This window comes from Clavelina lepadiformis, chromosome 8 (assembly GCF_947623445.1).
Source record: "Clavelina lepadiformis chromosome 8, kaClaLepa1.1, whole genome shotgun sequence".
In the NCBI taxonomy this organism is placed as follows: domain Eukaryota; kingdom Metazoa; phylum Chordata; class Ascidiacea; order Aplousobranchia; family Clavelinidae; genus Clavelina; species Clavelina lepadiformis.
In genome coordinates, this window is record NC_135247.1 from 5,098,366 (window position 1) to 5,117,610 (window position 19,245).

At 36.7% G+C, this 19,245-nt stretch overlaps 2 protein-coding genes across 2 annotated transcripts; both read left to right on the forward strand.

Moving 5' to 3' along the window:
* The first annotated feature begins 434 nt into the window (after positions 1-434).
* Positions 435-2,930, forward strand: LOC143469516 (uncharacterized). Its single transcript, XM_076967244.1, has 2 exons — positions 435-640; positions 734-2,930. The coding sequence occupies exons 1-2, from the start codon at positions 577-579 to the stop codon at positions 2,224-2,226; spliced, it is 1,557 nt and encodes a 518-aa protein (XP_076823359.1). The 5' UTR covers positions 435-576; the 3' UTR covers positions 2,227-2,930.
* Positions 2,931-4,004: 1,074 nt separating this feature from the next.
* Positions 4,005-18,510, forward strand: LOC143468661 (chitin synthase chs-1-like). Its single transcript, XM_076965993.1, has 32 exons — positions 4,005-4,741; positions 5,429-5,588; positions 5,791-5,950; positions 6,120-6,356; positions 6,434-6,664; positions 6,736-6,838; positions 7,365-7,659; positions 7,771-7,994; positions 8,110-8,320; positions 8,396-8,503; positions 8,574-8,702; positions 8,833-9,006; positions 9,100-9,222; positions 11,875-12,083; positions 12,192-12,398; positions 13,345-13,468; positions 13,633-13,735; positions 13,822-13,989; positions 14,055-14,142; positions 14,436-14,589; positions 14,703-14,772; positions 14,869-15,124; positions 15,267-15,369; positions 15,492-15,591; positions 15,733-15,833; positions 15,934-16,031; positions 16,153-16,289; positions 16,406-16,485; positions 16,678-16,765; positions 16,897-16,994; positions 17,095-17,214; positions 17,287-18,510. The coding sequence occupies exons 1-32, from the start codon at positions 4,117-4,119 to the stop codon at positions 17,528-17,530; spliced, it is 5,328 nt and encodes a 1,775-aa protein (XP_076822108.1). The 5' UTR covers positions 4,005-4,116; the 3' UTR covers positions 17,531-18,510.
* The last annotated feature ends 735 nt before the right edge of the window (positions 18,511-19,245 follow it).

Genomic DNA, 19,245 nt, shown 5'->3' on the forward strand with positions numbered 1-19,245 from the left:
ATGTAAACCAATACTTAACTTGACGTAACTCATCGGCCTGAGCGTTGCAATAACACTGTATTTCGACTGCTGGGGAGTATTTTTTCTTACGTCACAGATCAGTACTAAACGTTAATTAAATGAAGTGCAACGCGTATTAGAAGTTTTAGTTTTGGCAATCTAGGAAAATAGAATTTTCGATAAAATCAGGTTTGCTTTCATTCGATCACGTGACTTGTTGCATAATCGTTTACCGCATGCAGTCTGTAGGTCAATCTAACCGACGGTAAACATAACAGTGGTCTATAAAGGCCTTTTTCGGTGATTTTTCGCATCATGCTTACGAATTATTATCGCCTAAAGATTTAAAACGCCTTGGGTGATAACTTTAAATAAATAAGGTGTGACAAGCCTTTTTTGAGTGTATCTTTTTGAATTATCAGTATAGATTTTCCTACGACGGCTTTCATATATAAAAACTTGACATTGAATGTGGTTACTGGTGTAAAACAGTTCAGACTCGCCAAGTAAACGCAATACCGTAGTGTACTTCAGTACGTACGGTCTCGGAATAGCTTTTCGGCGTTTACTTCCAAAATGCTTAAAGTGGCTTACGTCTGCTTGTGTGCAATTGCTTGGTTTCAGTTGATCACCGCTAGAGGTAAGTAGATACGTAAATCGTATCTTGCAAATGTGAAAAAAACGCAAGCGTAGTTTGGATTTAGTTAGTGTTTTAAATTCTTCTGTTTTTCAGTTAGTTCTCGTTGCATGCAATCCAACTTCGGCTGCGAGGAATCAAACAGTTTTCGATGTGGTTGCAGACTTTCAGGTGAGCGATTCGGTCGATCCTTGACTAATGCCATTTGCATTCCGAGATCTTGGGTTTGTGATGGTGACACCGACTGCGATGATTTCAGCGACGAAACAGAATGTTCGTGTCCTTTCACCTCGTACATGTGCGGTTGTAAACACGGTGAATCTAACTGCGACGGTGGAGCCGGTTGTATAGACAGCAGCATGGTCTGTGATGGTATCACGCAATGCACGGATGACAGTGACGAAAAGGGTTGTCCGTGCCTGCTCGGCGAATACGCATGCGCAGCGAGTGTGGACGGTGAGAGTCGGGGATGCGTTGACAAACTTCGGAGGTGCGATGGCTGTTCAAACTGTCCCGAGAAAGATGATGAGGCCGGTTGTACTTGCAAGTACGGCTCCATGTATCAGTGCGGCTGTAACCACGACGAAAGACAATGCAGCAAAGGTAGAGAATGTATATCGGGTCGCCGTCTATGTGACGGGATGAAGGACTGTAAGGACGGAAGTGACGAAATCGGTTGCACAGCTTGCCCCAAAGACACTTTTTGTTGCGACAGCCACTGCAGGCAATGTATTTCTAAAGACAAGATTTGCGATAGGGTAAACGATTGTCCAAATGGGAACGACGAGACCAAATGCTGCGTGCCCTCATCTTTTACTTGCGGAGACCGATCGGGCTTAGATCCACGCGTAAAGCCAAGAATACTTTCCACTGACTTACGCTGCGATGGTCACAACGATTGCGGAAACTGGTTTGATGAACGTCATTGCTCCTACAGGGACTTGTTTCAGTGTAGTTGCCACCAGGATGGCGACGTAAATTGCCTCGAAGTTAGTGCGGTACCGACAACATGGAGATGCGATGGCTACATTGACTGTCACGATGATGGAAGCGATGAAATATGCGACTGCAATGAAAGCCAGTTTAAGTGCAAGTCATCAGGCGTTTGCATACCTCTTGACGACGTGTGCAACGGTAAGAAAGAATGCGACGATTGGTCTGACGAAACAGGCTGCTCTTGTTCAACTGATGAGTTTCAATGCTCATGTTACAGCAGCTCCAGTATAACATGTGAGCATAGAGGCTGCTATGACAAACGCGTCAGGTGCGACGGCAACAATGACTGCGGTGATTGGTCCGACGAAATCGCCTGCGCATGTCCGACCACGCGACCAGTGCGGTGCGAGTGTTACGGCATCTTTAACATCACCTGCGCAAGAGATGTGGGTTGCGTTGCAGTGAACAGACTTTGCGATGGCATCAACGATTGTGGCGACTGGAGCGACGAATTTGGATGTCGTTGTAAGGATAACGAAGCAAGATGCGGATGCATAAATGATGACCAGTGCACTCTTGAAGGGAGGTGCATCAACGAAAAGAGGATCAATGACGGACTGGTGGACTGCAAAGAAGGTGATGACGAGCCATGATTGTTTTCAAGAACAGCGTTAGTTGGCCTAATTAGTTTCAACAGCATTAGAACGTGCAGCAAAATACCCGTAACTAGGTTACTTTATACCTGTGACGATTGGTAAAGTGTATTGTGTGTTATTTTATCAATTACCCAATTCAGCCCGAGAAACGGAATGGACGTTTGCAAAATACACAACTTATAAAGCTTTTTTGTATTGTCAACGCCTTGTGACCTTATACCTGTTTCGAAAATGACAAATTAAGACTGATTGCATTCATCGAATTTCATAATTGTACATCTTTCATATGTCGCTGTGGCGTAGATGGCATCAAATGCTTTTTACTTACTTACGCTAAGTCAACTATATACGGTGGTGGCTGCTTCCCGTATTTAAAATAAAACAAAGTATTAGGCTATGTGAAAACCCGACTTGTGACAACACATTTTGACAGTTATGAAGTTTTTTTTTTAGCTATAGCTAAATCGATCTTGCGTTAAACCAACGCTTTTTTTCGTCTTTTTATTATTACTTATACCCGTATTTATACTATTAAATTTAAGATACCAGCGTTCTGGCCATCGGAACGCCACAACTTGCTTCTCTTTTCTTTCCCTTTGAAAAATTACGTCTTTATCTTTGACACTCGAAACAAACCGTATCATCATAAACGTTTACGAAGCATTGCGTTTTTAACTGAACTAAAGTGTTTTCCAAACAAAGTCTTGTTTAGTCATCTATCCGCTTCATAGCCGACTTCTCGCCACTACACCATCAGGTATCTAAATTTAGCCGTTGAACAATGACCTGCCCTTCATATGTCGCAATCAAGCATACCAATCAAACAGTATTGTTAAAGTTACTGTGACAACTGTCAACATTAGTTGGCGTAATGAAAACTGATATTAGTATTTACACCTACAAGTTAGAGAAATGGCAAAAAGTGAGCAAGAGCATGTTAGTCATGGAAATGTTTCATAACCCAGGGTATGACCACGATCGCAGCATGACTACCAATTTCGTTCATGCTTTATCTAAAACAAATATTTGATTTTTAACTTTTAAACTGCACTTAGCTTGCCGTCGTTTTTTAACCCTTAAAGCTCCGTCATAGAAGAGTTTATTTAGAAGATTAAACTAAGGAGCATATACTCTCTGACCCAACTTTGCTATATAAGTTATTGGCTGTAATTAGTATGTTAAGTATTGGAAGGGACATGTGATTGTATAGACTAATGGGATAAATTAACATTTTAATTATTGCAAATTAATGCTTGTCATTAAACTTATCGTTAGAGATTTAACATTTTTTGTGATGAAATGCAAACAGCCACTCGGGCGCATGTGACAGCACAGGAATTAGTGTGATGTTGTTTTAGTTAGGCAAACATGCCAGGAGCTCGAAATGGGATATTTTGATCAACTCTCTTCAAGCAAGTCTTTTCGGAAACGGAAAACGCTGTTTCATCCTCGGGTATTTCATTTTAAAAGAATTCTTTCCAGACGTGCACTAGTGTAAGATGACTGCTATAGTAGGCTAGTATGGAATGATTTTCCATAAATGCAAGGTTTCAGAGCCGTAGTTATGTATTAACCAATATAAGTTTTAATGTTTAAACATTACAATTTCAAAGTCACGTAAGCTATATCTCTGAATTTTTAAAGCCCGATGCAGGCCTACATATAGCCTAGTTTCATGCACGAAAATGTATCAGTGATAAGTGACGCTCCATCAAAAGCTGAGCTATAATACTAGACCTGTGCAATTAGGGTTGCGAGTATTTGCGGTTTGAATCATACAAATTATTTTAACAGATGTACCAGGTTAAAAATAGCTTACTATTATATTGGAGCGAGTAAACAGCTCAAAACCTGAACTGTTTTAGCTGATTATAACAATTTCATAAAATGACTCTTCATTTTCCTAACCCTAAGGATGTGAAGGAATTGGACGGAGTGCTTAAAGACCTTGATCTTGAACGAGATGTAGACTCAAATTTCAAGTTTGATGGAAATAGTTTCTTTCAGTCGGTTGTGATCCAGTTAGATGACAAAAGGGTAAAATACACGCACACCAGTGCGAGAGCACAAACCATCATTTATCTGAGCAACAACCAGAACATCGGGGACGTGCGCTGGATAAATGCTGTAGAAAGTGACGAAACGGAAAACGAGTATCTCGAGCGCAACGTATGTTTTGGTGTAGTTCCAGATGATGTAATGATTCAAGCCGCAGCAACAGCTCTTGAATGCGCAATCACCATAGTGACCCTCGACTACAACATCAGGGTAGTTCCGTCTGATGAAGAAACGTGTGAGATTGTGATTGCTAGAATAGGCGACAGTCACTATGTTCCGTTGAACCAAATATCGGATGAAGTTTTCAAAGCTGCGTATCAGCCACTTGTAATAAGCGAGCAAAAGCAACGTGGAATTTTGAAGAGAAAGCGACAAGGTACCAGGACGGGGGCTGTAAAGAAGGTTGAGGTTGGGGGCATACAAACATACAAAGTAGAAACTCAACACGTTCAAGGTAAAATCTGCTTATTCTCATGATGATTGGAAAAAATGTGTGGTTAAAATATTATTATGTCCAGTGCGTATTTGTATGCATACGAAAACACTTAATTTATAATAAATTTGTTAAAGAAAGCTGAACCACAATCAACACAGTGATACAGTTCCTAATAAACGACTCAATCTGTGCAAGTTGTTTCTAAATTTCTTTCCTATTCACAGAAATTAATTTATGCCATATAACGGATTGTGTTGCACGAAGTAGACCTACTCTTATATTTACTCCATACCAGCGGTTCTTACCGGAGGGAAATAATTAACCTAGATATCTTTTGCACACAAAAATCATACTCACGAAAGAAGTTTTGTTGTAAATGAACATACATTATACGTTACATCGAATATTATATATTCAAAAACTGCGTAGACTTTGGCTTGTGGTACGTATGAAAAATGTAATGATTCTATTATAACAAATTCGTTAAATCGAAGTGTTTGGTTGGTTACTTTCAATTATGTTTAGAAATGAGGTTCACTTAAGCTCCAGCCGAAAAACTGTTAAAAAACCAAAGGGGGGAATTTAGCTTTGGTAGTTGGTGTAAATGGGAAAACAGATGAGAAAGGCTAAGAACCGCTGTTCTATAATGTAACTTGTTTTTGTAACAAACAACAACCAGCCATAAACAACCTGTTTCATAAAAAGCATATGAAGATGTCCTGATATCGAGACCAGAAAATACAGCACTGGAATACGATTACGAAGAGAGTGATCCAGAAGAACAGGAAGACCAAAATGAAACAGTTTACTCCAACGCAGATTCTGATTATTATCAAACTTTGCTTGACGATGATGTTAAAGAAAGGTTCGTCCGCCATTTTGTCTTTAACACTGCAGCTTACAGCTGTAAGAAATATTTGCAGCAGGCCTCGGTCTATATAAATTCAATAAATTTTATTCAAAATTTTTTTTAACTTACACCAACCAAGTATTTACATTATTTTATAAGTAACCTGGAGACGTATAGGCGACAATGCGGTATTTTTGTCTTCTTTACAATGTTATAGTCCGGATCAAATTCATCCTTGCGATCAGTTTAAAACAGTTCCAATAAAAAGGAAATGGCGCGAAACTGGGTTTGTTACTGAAGTTTTCTTGCGATTCTTCAAATTATTTTCATATTTTGTCTTCGGGGGATTAGTTCTGACTGGAGCATTGATCAGTAAGGTAATTAAATTATAACCTGCTATAGTTAAATTTGATGTTTTTTTAATTTATTTGAACCGTTATTCAGTTGTACGTCACATTGTTTTTGCTCGTCTTATCGATATCTTTGATTTTAGATGTTAATGGCAACATTGGAAAACTTATAACTCTCTGATGTTTTAATCAATAGACCTGCCTGATGATTCTTGCCAACAGTGCAAAACCGTGCAATGAACTGAACGAAGCCTGTGGCAATCTAGGCGAAAGGTCCAGAAAAACAAATGATGCCATTAGGTCGTGGTCTTACATAATTTTACTCTTAATGATTCTCATACCGGAGGTGATGACGATGATTTACTGTTTGTTTCGACTCGTCGGGACCGGAGATCGCAGAAAGAAGAAATTGGGATACAACGTTTTCGTTTGTGTTAGCATTAGTTATCATTCTCAACGTTCCAGTATTCTGCAAGACACCAGACTAACAACAAACTATGTTTTGTACAGGGTATCATTTGGGAGTTTCTTCACGCAGTGGGAGAAGGCATCTTGATATTGAAAGTTTTACCTTACATGGATTCGACTGTCGCCTTTCTAATGATGCCATTGGTGGCCGTTGTTCCCATTTTCATCAACATTCATACCAAATATCTTTCACTTCGGCACAACAGCTCCACAAGCATGACTTCGGATCGATACAAAAGGCCCTGGCACTTTGCCCTTTCACTCATTGCTGCTGTAAGTATATTATATTGCTCATAAAAGTTTAAATGTTGAAATAAAGTTTGAAACATATTTCTTCGGTTTAGTGTCTTCAAATCGGAGGCCTGTTTTGCTGCTTTCTGCATTTTTTCATTGATGGATGGTTTGACTTTCTGAATACCAATTACACTTATGCATGGCTATGTATAGGTAATGTTACTTTATAGCAGTGTCGTAATGATTCGATTCGGATCGAACTGGAGTCACTTAGTGCAAAGACTAGACTTGACTAGAGACCCATTCCATGAAATTACGTATATGACTTGGCTTGTCTCGAGTCAGTTCTCATTGATTAGGTTTCGACATTAAGGTAAAATAAACGTTTCACTTTTTCTCCAAACACTTTAAAAAGTGATTTTTAATAAAGTTTTTGTCTACGAAGGCGTATGGAGCTGCAAAACGAAGCAAATTTGTAAAAATCCGAATTGTTTTTTGTTGACAGAAACGTTATTTTTTGCTTTCGAAGTATAGGGCTTGATTTTAGATATCAAATGACTCGACTTGAATCGATTCATTTCTTCCAAAAGACTTGACTTGTGACTCGAGTTTGATGACTTGGTTACGACTCTGCTTTATTCTTTTTTTTTGTGCCATGCACACAGTTTTATAAATAAAACATAATAGCTTTATGACTTTCTATGTTGCTCGTTGGTAAGACTGCATAAAATTTTTTCAGGAATTATTCTGACTTCCATTCGCTATTGGGAGAACTTCGCCAGCAGCGATCTTTATATTTTCAAGTTTTTGAAAGTTCCACTCTTGGACCACCATGAAAAATTAGAAGATCATAGATTTTTTACAACTCTAGTTTACTCTCTGGTGAAATGCTTGGTTCTGATTGGTATGACGTTTTTGGTGTTCGTAGTCCTTGAAAGCGACACATACTCAAGTGAATACATAACAGACGAGAAGGGCGAAGCTATAAGCAGCAAATATACAAGGATTTTCAGCCTTTTAACATTTGATAAAGGGTGAGCAGGCAAAATGTAGACTATATCTTCTGTCAAATATTTTATCATAGTCTGTAACAAAACTTTCTGATTAATTACCTTGTGATATTACTGTTCCAATTTTCTAAATAGATCACCGATTGTTGAAGAACTTTGGTACGTCTTTGCCGTGCAAGTCTGTTGTTCGTTTGCTGCATTCTTTTTTGGTCGAGTGTCTTGCATAACGATGATACAACGGGAGTCCTACACATTTCCCCTTGTTCTAGTCACTCCAGTTTTGGTTGCGATTTCTGCTGCTTTGGGAACTTATAAGAAGAACGCTTCCAAAAACGAAGGGTGTTTGCTGCACTTTTTTGGTACATGATACCCTTTTTGGTTTACCATGAATGATGGCAACTTAAAGCATTTTAACATTGCTATCTTTTCGTGTATAACAGTAATCAATATAAACAACATGAAACGTCTTTATAGGCATCAGTAAAATATGCCGGGAAATTAGCCATCGCACTTATTACTTGGATTGGAATAACATCTTATGTTCGGACTGCAACACCAACACCAACAACTTTTACCTGTACATGCTTGTGTTGGGAGTGGTCGGGCTCTTGCTGGGCTGGTTGGCGTTATTTCTGGTCACTCTTTATCTTTGGAGGCAAAATGAAAATAAAGGAGAGCTAGCCAGGTAAGTACAACCCGTATTAAAGCGACCCTGCTATTATTAGTGTGCTGCAAATTTAATGTTTTTGTTAACGTTCAGAATTGACGATTTGTTTGTGAAGCCTTTGTTTGGAGGAGCTCTAATCGATCAGGTTCTTATGGTAAATCGACGCCAACTGAAGGCAGAAAAGGAAGACACGGACAATAAGTTAGGGTCTTTTATAGTGTTTACCTGTCTGATATCTGCACAATGGTTAAAAAAAATAACTGCTTTTTAGAAAAACAAAAAAGAGACGTTTAACTGTCAACCCGGGAAAAAACAAGAAGCCGCCACATCTCTTTCTGTGCGCCACCATGTGGCACGAAAATAAAAAGGAGATGGATCAGATATTGACGTCAATTTTACGGTGTCCATTTTCTTTCTAGTGTGGTTTATACAAATAATATTTGCAGTCTGTTATCGATGTAGACATACAAAAAGTAGTTCGTATGTTAATATAGAAATATAACTTACTTGAATTTTTTCCATTCAAAAAGATTTGATTCGGATCAAGCAGCCAAGAGATCTGGCCAGGAGAAGGCCAAGTTTTACAACTCACAAGTGCATATTGTTTTTGATGACGCTTTTGAGAAAGCACCCTCTTCAAAAAAAGGTTTCACAACCAATGAGTTTGTGGATCGACTCTGTGACCTCATAGATGAAGCTACAAAGTACGCTTGTCGTGATTTTACAACATGTTTTGAGGCTTCCATATTCGGCATTTTAGTATTGAGTATCTATAACATTCTACTGTAACCTTTTAGCGATGAAGATAAACACATCATGCCTCCACTTGTCTATCCAACACCTTATGGCGGAAAACTAGAATATACGCTCCCAAACGCAACTCCGATGGTGGTTCATCTTAAAAACAAAACTAAAATTCGGTAAGTATTTTTCAGTTTGTACAGTTACTTTAAATTTTGAACTTCTGGGACACAATTGTCATGTATTTTAAAGACGGATAAGGATCTTTTAAGCTAATCATGCAATTTATTATCACTACGTAACAAAATTTAAAAAAATTTTTGTTTGGCTACATTTATTAAGTGTGTCTGTATGATTTTCAAGCGCTGATTCCAAAAATGCTATCAGTTTTTTTCTATCATCGATCGTTTTCAAGATACAATGATTTCCGTTTTTTGTGATTTTCCATTAACTGTAGGTATTTTATGCGGTTATGATCTGTGTCTGTCAGCATTATTATGTTGTAAATGGGCGTCCTATTTACTTGAGCAAGTGAATGGGAGTGGGAGTGTAAAATGCAGACGAATGTGCTTTTATTTCTTATCTCAGTTTTCATTTTATCACAGCCTGTTAAATTCAGTATAGTCTCATTAGAAAGTCGCGTTTAGTGTTTACAGAGAGAAGTATGCCATATGATTACATTTTGTAGAGTTAAGTCTTGTGTAAATCTTAGATTCAGTTCATCTTTTAAATAGTAGAAATCAAAATGTCTAGTAAACAGTGCAAAAATTTAAGTAAGAGTACTGCTTACAGGAATAGGCACTTGGAGTTTTCTGTCTACTTTGACGTTTTTGAAGACCTTAGCTATTGCAACGATGTAGAAGGCCTGTTTGGTGCTGTTGGAATAGATCATGATCCTACTCAGTGGCGGCGTTTCATTGACAGTTCTACCAAAAGTCTTAAAGCAGTGTTACTTCACAATGGCAACATATACCCCTCAATTCCACTTGCTTATTCCTTACAGATGAAAGAAGATCATGAAAACGTCAAGCAACTACTCATTAAAATCAATTACACTCAGTTTGAGTGGTATGTTTGTGGTGACTTTAAAATGTTGGGAATTTTGCTTGGTCTGCAGGGTGGTTACACAAAATACTCTTGCTTTCTGTGCTTGTGGAATAGTAGAGCTGATGGTGAGCACTATGAGAAAATTCTTTGGCCGACACTGGAAAAATTAAACCCAGGAATGTACAACGTTATTAGGGAACCTCTTGTAAGCCGGGAAATAGTTTTACTGCCTCCACTTCATATCAAATTAGGTCTGGTAAAATAGTTTGTCAAAGCTTTGGATTTTCAAGGACAAGTTTTTCAAGAAATCCGTTCAGTGTTTCCCAGACTATCACTTGCCAAAATAAAAGGAGGAATATTTGTTGGTCCTCAGATAAACACAATGTTAAAGTGTAAAAGCTTGGATTTTTTATGTTCGCATCTGGATTTTTTTCAAGAAAATCTAGGTGACTTCAGTGAGGAGCATGGTGAGAGATTTCATCAGGATATTGAGCCAATGGAAAAACGATATAAAGGCCGCTGGGATAGTGTAATGATGGGAAACTACATTTGGTCTTTAGTAAGGCAAGACAGGAGTAGTCATAAAAGAAAAGCTCGCTCAAAAGTACATTTTTGAACGACTCTTACTGTTTGACAAAAATATGTTACATTTATCTTCAAGCCTTCCTCAATAACGTTTTTAAACTGGTTTTTGCGTTTAATAAACCAAACAGAACCTTGATGTGGAGTTAAAGTCTACTGCAAGAGTAGAACACGATTTGCTGTACTTACAGCTATATCAAAGTTTGAATATCTCAAAAAGTAACGATGGTACGAAAAAACTAACTGGATTTTTGAACTCAGCACCCAAAAATACATAAAGGGGCATTAAAAAAAGTAGCCAAACAAAAATTGTGTTACGTAGTGTTATGAATTAAATCAGTCGCATTATATACCTGCTGGCTACTACTTATTTGGACCCAAAATAAGGACGACTGGAAATAAACTAAGATTTTTCTACCAAAAAGAAACAAAATACGGTGGAGCAATGTTTTGCTAGATGTCAAATTGACTTGGGCTATATTGTATTGTTAGATGAGAAAATATCAAATTATCAACATAAAACTAGCATTCCCTAGCAAGATAGCTATGCTAAATTTTGTTTTTTTTGTGTCGTGTTTGCGGTATCTTTCTTTCCAGATGTGACAAAGTGTTGATGGCAAAACATTGGATGTATTACCTCCCCTTTCAGCTGCTAAAAAGGGGATGCCAAAAAATGGGATGAAAAAACCTGCATTTAAAATTGTTATACTGTATTAAAAATGAGACAAAATAAGAAGAAAGGTCAAAGCTAAGGACAACATTTTTTTTTAAATGAGGTCAATCATATTTTCTACGATATAGTCCTGGAAAATAAGGACAAATCTTATAAATAAGGACGGTGTGGAAGCCCTGATTGTAAATGAGCCGTTGTAATATCGTCTGTTTTGTAAAATTTTCAAAAAACCCAAGCTGTTGTAACAAGAAATTCTATCTTCCAATAAAACCAAGTTTAATTTCACGTTTACGTCGAACCGCGACAACATTGACTTGACTGTGAGTAACTTTATACAATATAATGTTGTCACGCTAATAGCATATCGTTTTGAAGCCACATTTATTTGCACACAGTCAGATACCGATTAAACCCTAAAAAAGACACGCGAAATGTTTATTTTATCAAAGGTGCCAAGCAAAGCGACAAAAATAGATAAGAACATAGGTTAGATGGTGCTAATTTATTGATTTTACTAACATTTTTATAGAAAGGGCAAACGTTGGTCTCAGTGCATGTACATGTACTACATTTTTGGTTACCTTTGTGCAACAACGAATCAATACGATATCAACAACATTTTTTTGCTAACACTCGATGGTGACGTGGACTTTAAACCAACTGCAGTTTCGGATCTCATGGATCGAATGGAAAAAAACGATGATGTTGGAGCCGTTTGTGGTCGAATCCATCCAAGAGGTAGTAAGCTCAGCTTAAAAATTTTATTTCAAAGTTTGATAACAAAGTTGTAGACACCCGATACCCATAGATTCAGGCTATAATATGAATGAGGAGTTTGTATGGCAGGAACTGGACCTGTAGTTTGGTTTCAAAAGTTTGAATACGCGGTGGGTCACTGGCTTCAGAAAACGGCGGAACATGTACTGGGATGCGTATTTTGTAGTCCTGGGTGCTTTAGTTTGTACCGAGGAAAGGCCTTGGTAGCTGATAACGTCATACGCAAGTACGTCACCAAGTCAACAAAGGCCGTTCATAGAGTGCAATGGGACCAAGGTAGTTAGAATTTACTTACAATTGATTTGAGTAAATCGCATCTATAGGACATGTTATTGCAAATGTGTTATGGTTTTATATCACCACTTTGTTGCCAAACTTCGAAAAACATATTTATGAAAACCTTTATAATTTATGCTAAATGATTCATAACAAAATCGGAATTCATAACAAATTACGAACCCGAGCTTTTTAACTCAAAAATTCGTGCGAACCCAAACCCGAACCAAAGAAATTGGCTTGTAAAGGCAGAAAGAAGGCCTTTATCGATTTACTGTTGGCTGAATTCAAAACTTATATGTCCTTTTTATACGTACTAGTTATAGTTAATCTAATAACAAAAACTATGAAGACCATAAACTCTATAGTATATTGTATATATATAACTTATTTGCAATTAGGTTTTTAATAAAAAAGAACAGAAACATTGCAGTGACACCGCCTATATGCGTAACGTAATTTGTGCACTATTTTTTTTTAAACTTTATGATGGGCACAGCAGTGAGATTAAAAGCTACTCCCAGTACAACAATCGCTGGAAGAAATTTTTTTTTTGTTATTTCGTAGAAAAACCAAACATTCGCCTAAAACCACAAGTAAAGCTCAGGTTCGCAAAAACACTAAACAAATGGTGACGTTCTTGCCGAACTTTCAGATTCGGGTTCGACACGTTCCTAAAATATTCGGCTCAAATAATTGCCACCGACATCTAATGACGTAATAACAACAAGCAATTTTATTTCTATTAATTTTTTTGCGACGCTACACTTGGGCAGTTATATTGCTTTTGTCCTGGTTAAAATTAGATCAAACTCTTTGAACTAACGGGCTTGTTGTTTGATTTCAAGCGAGTACTGAGTCCTACACTGATAGAGTCGCCTCGTAAATATTAGTTCTTCTTAGCCACGTGTATGTTTATGGAATAGATCTTCCTTGTCTCACACAGGTGAAGATAGATGGCTTTGTACTTTGCTGCTCAAACAAGGATCTAAAATTGAATACTGCGCCGCGTCAGACTCGTTCACTTTTTCCCCGGAAAGTTTTAACGAGCTTTATAATCAAAGAAAGAGGTGACTGATTTATTGAAAGTAGTCCGTCTTAGTTTTTGGCAAATCATAAAACATAATTAATTAAGGTTTTAAATATTGATTTAAAGATAATGGTTAATGTTCAAATTTATTTGGAATACTAACTCTATATCAAAACTTATCTGTTTGTCCTCCATCAATTATAGATGGGTGCCGTCCACTTTGGCCAACATTTTAGATATTTTCATGAACGCAAGATCGGTTGTGAGACAAAATAAATACATTTCCTGGGGTTACCTAGCTTACCAGGTTGGTTTTGAATTGTTTTTTTTATTAACTTCAATCATCATAAGCCTATTCAACCTAAGAAGTTCATGTATTTTATCAAAACACAGATTTTCTTGATGATAGCTTCTGTGCTTGGTCCGGCCACCGTAATTATGATTGTTCAAGGAGCATACCAGTACGTGTTTCATTGGTCGGCGACAATTTCCTTACTTGCATCATTGATTCCTGTTGTCATTTTTATTATTATATGCTACACAACATCCACGAAAACCCAGGTATAGCGTTAATGTCCCGGTTGACGATAATGTTTATACCTATGCTTACTTGTATGTTATTTTAGCTACTGGTTGCATTGGTTTTAACAATCATCTACGCCCTTGTGATGATGTCTGTGGTCGTAGGGGTTGTCGGCTCTATGGTGAGCACCGGTGAGTCTTAGCACTACAATGTACGCAAGTTTATCAATGGCTTGCATCTTATAGTCCATATACATTGGAATGATCTGATTTGGTTTGCAAGAATTGTCACAACTCTTTGAATCTGTAAATACGTGTTTTTTAAAGACTGCCCCTAACTACCATTATTATCATAAAATATCGTATAACCGTCATCAAATATCGAACTTATCTATGACATCTCTTGTGGAATAAACCTGTTGTGAAGCAAGCAAATGTTGAAGTACTTATAGGCTTATTGATTGGTTCCACTTGTTTATTTGCAGTAATCTTCAGTCCAAATAATTTGTTCATGATAATGCTGGTGGCACTATATGCTTTCACTGGTATTCTCCACCCCCGAGAAATGTCTTGCTTGATACATGGAATTCTTTATTACCTTTGTGTCCCATCTGCTTTCATTTTCTTGCTAGTATATAGGTGAGCATGCAAACGTATGTGACGTCATGCAAAAAGTATTTCATATATTCTTTTGGTAACGCTTTAAACTAAATGAACGTGATGCAAAGACAGCGTTTGTTTTGTAATTTTAGCTTGAATAACATGAATGACATTTCATGGGGAACCAGAGAAAAGCCTAAAATGCGCCCGATTGCGGAACAGGTTGGTAAGACGCTAATGTAAACAGAGCGCGACTGACCTGCCGTATTATTTATCTAATTTACTGAAAGCAATTTATTATCTCTACACTTGTTACAGAATGAAAAGGAACAGCAGGCTAACCGATTACGAAAATTTTACGAAGCATTAAGTGGTTATAACAAGAGCCACAACAGCTGTGGGTGGAGCTGTATGTGCCATTGCCCCTTCCAAATGCAACGCGGCTCCACATTTCAAGCAGTTCCTCAGAACGATCGTCCGGAACGCAGAAAACCACGACGGTCAACCATCGTTCAGCCTGAATTGGGGTCTGGTAGCAAACAACACAGCCTTGCAAGCGGCAATGCAACATCTGGTGAGTATTCTATGGTCAATCATTACTGTAGTATATCATTTTAGTTTGTCAACCCGTCGATAACTTTAGTTGCCACTGAATACTTGCCATTAAATGTTTTTTAATAATTTTGTTCAACATAAACCAGAACAACATTTAACAGAAAAAAGTCGTCATTTGTCGCTCGGGCAACTGCGTCGAGCCCATGAGAAGTTGAACGCGGAAGTTCGTCCTCTTTCCACTTCCAGATTTCGAAAGTTGTCAAAGTGATTTCTCTTGATTACTTAGCATCGTTTCAATTATATTTACCCAAACGTTTTTAAATTCGATACATTATAGATGAAATTCCATTGGGTCAAAATTATCTTATTGTTTTTGTTACATACAGAGCTCATTTGAAAAAGATACAGCGAGGATTACAATCTGATTTGCCTGACAGACCGTCGGAAATGTTGGAACAAGTTCGTCAATTGTCCAAAGAACTACAGGTATTTTTATTAAAATAAAAAATAATTTTTAAATATATTTTACAATGTTAACCGATAACATTTTCAACTCTGTTTCTTAATCTCATTTCCTATTTTTCTTGATTAATGTCAGCAAAGTGGTCTTATAAATATATTGCGCAGGGTGAACGAGATAAATTGGCTGCTGGCGGTGACGAAGATGAAAGAGATGAAATTATATACTGGATTCCTTGGTCAAACCTTCCAGATGACGCAGAATCAGGGTTTGTACATATCAAAAACGTCGATTGTTTCATATTATTTGGTTAAATGTTTCAGCTGTTAATTTAAAAATGTTCATTATTAGAAGATTTTGTTTTAAAGGTTATTGGACAACAGCGAAAGGGATTTTTGGAAATACATGATTGATACGTATTTAGCACCAGAAGATAAAGAAGGGGAAAGCAACGTGAAAGTTAAAGGTTTGTTTGTGTTATGCCGGGTATATGTATATTTACATTTTCTGTTTCCTTTTTTGAAGTGACTGTTTTTGCACTTTTAGTTCAAACGTGGCTACAGTGTCTTTTAATATTTCTGAATTAGAATTAAAGGATTTGCGAAATGGAATGACGGGTGCTTACTACCTAGCAAACGCCTTATGGCTCAGTTTAAATTACGCCTTGCAGTTGGCCATTACCGACATTGCGATCATTTTACGTATTGGTGGTTCAAATGTGGCAGTAAGTCAATAACACATACAGTACATTGAATACAAGGAGCGTAAATTTACACAAAATTTTGTCAAGTCCAAGAAATTTGGGAAATACTAATCATTTGAATGCTGGTGATTGTGCAGGTTAATCCGGTCCAGTTTGCATTTCTGATATTCTTCCTGGTGATTTTACTGATTCAGTTTATCTGCATGCTGTCACACAGGTTTGACAAAAATATTTGGTACTTGGTTGTTTAGGCATAAATAAAAATGTTAGAACATGATTATGTAGCCTACAGGTAAAATTTTGTTCTATCTTTAAACTAAAATTCTTTTCTCTTATGAACCTCCTTCTGAAGGATACTTTAACTGTGATAACACAATTAGTCTTCGTTTTACCATGCTTTTCTTTTTAGATGGTCCACGGCTTTGCATTTGTTGTCCAATACTTCTTTGAAGTGCAATGGCTGTCGAAATGAATTGCATAAAACATCGGTGGACAATGTAAGCTTGACTAATTAAGCTTTAGAATTCAATTCAGTTTTTTTAGAATAATATTTAAATTATTTGAATTACAACATAAATGCTACATAATAAATTGTTAGGCAAAGACAATTAAATGTCCTGTATTCCAGGACAATGAAGAAACAGCACAAGAGCCAACAGATGAGTACCTTGGAGACATTGACCTGGAGTTTGGAGCAGATTCTTCAAAAAATGTTGTTACTTTTAGGTATTGGTACTTCGTATCATATGAATTTGAACTTTCAAACAGTTCAGGTTGTTCAGAGTGCTTTGGGATCAGAAATCATGTTTATATTTCCTGCTTGCAGCACCGGCCAACCCAACCTCGCATATGATGATACAGACCACGAGCAGGGTGAAGAAAATACCTACGATAGGCTACACATGACAACGCCAGCAAGTCGCGATTTAGGAACCACGCTTCGCAAGTAAAACTTTACCTTATTTAATAATGCGAATTACTGAATGAACGAAGTCATAACTGTCTAACTCCATAACAGCCTTGGTGAGTTTGAAGAAAACAAGTCCGAAGGCGACGAGAAAACCTCAGACGAGGAATCTATAGAACTGCAGCATCTAAATCCCAGCGAAGAGTACAGTGGAGATGAAATACAATATCAAAATCACGAAGTACAAGTCCACCAAGCTTGGGGGGAAAACCCTAATCCCAGAAAGCATCGCCGTGGTACGGTGGAAAAACCTCCAATTTACACCGATATTAGAAAAAACAGCACAACGTTTTAATTGGGGCCACCAGCACTTTATCATGAGTTTGGTTTACCGCAAATTTGCATTTTGCAAATGCGCAGTTGTTCTGAGGTGTTTGATCGAATGGTTGTTATTGAATCATATTATTTTTATAATTTTCTGCAAAAGTTGTTTGCGATTTGTAAATGTATTGTTTTTGCATAGTTAAGTTTCCAACGATTTTCATGCTCAATTTTTTCTTAATATTTCCTACAAATCTACTTTTTAAAGTATTAGTTTGGCGTCTTTGAAAAAAAATTTTGCTGATCGTTTTATTAAAATTTATCTTTTAAATCCATTCACGCGATTACAAATATACTGTATCAAATATATCAAATCAAATATAATATCAAATATACAAATATACAAATATCAAAAGTCAAATTACATTCACAGTTCAGATCAAGTGAGATTGATATTTTTCTCAACCAAATAATCTTCCTGAGTTCTTGTTTGTTTTCGTTAAATCTGCAAAAGAAATTTTACAATTCGATATCATCAATATTTTTTGTCATCTAAAATATACTATTGAAAACATTTATTCTAAATTGTTTATAAATGCATTGTATTTAAGTGTTCTAGAAACTTATTTAATCCCAAGCATTTAGGAATTTCCAATTTACAAAAATCAAAGTTACAATATAACATCAGATTATATAACAGTAGATTGTTTGTGGAAATTGATCAAAACATAATTTTAAGTCCAAGTGCTGCAAACACGTTACAGTTATTATGTTATGACGACCTGATTAAGTAGCCTATGTCTATTTTGGAAATTTTCAAAAAGCCTTCTCATTGAATTTTTAATTATTTTAAGGTTACTTTTTTATGACTTATCAATGCCAATGCATGGAGCAACATGATTATTATTTAAAGTGTTCAAATATGTTGTTTATGCAGCATTATTTTTAACGATATAAAAATAACTATTCACATGTATGTTACAGTCAAAAATGAATAAAAACACAAGAGGATGACATCTTACTGGTTACCTGGGTTTGTAAGTCTCGGAAAAGTTTAACTGGTTTATTTTCCCAATACCTTTATTTATAAGTTTATGTCTGCAAACGCTTTTGTCACGCCTTTATCCATATAATTTAAAATATCCATATAAATTTTTGTTACAAGCATATATTGTCAATTTTAAAATGTTTCATCAGCTTATAATTTTTGTGGGTTTAGTGGCTGTGCTAGTAGTTAGCAGCAAATGTTAGCTTAATTGTTTTAAGCGCATTTTTATCCTTTTCGGCTTTGTCAGTTTTTCCCATTCATAATAACAACCTGATCCCGTAATAACGTTTTGCTTGATTTTTTCGTCTCTACCGTGCTTTTGACGAAAACTAAAATGATAAATTGTTTGCAGAATTTGTTTTTAATAAATTTGTTGAAGGCGTGATTTAGAATAAACGCGTTCAGTGGAAAATCCATAGCTATACAGCCGGTTCTTTGAACCCTTCTGAACATAAGTACGCTATTGATAAATCTGTTCGACTTGAATGAGTTAACAAATGTAGGTCAGCCACTAAAAAACGAGATAACATAAACTTTGTTTGAACGAAACGTTATTATGTTTAAATGACGGTTGAATAAAGCTTGATTGCCTGACTGAGCTGATCTTACAGCACAAACTTACTAAAACAAAAATTAAAGCATAGCGAAAAAGTTAGGCAGTGAGCAAGCAATGAGCATTAGTTACAACTCAATAACAAGAC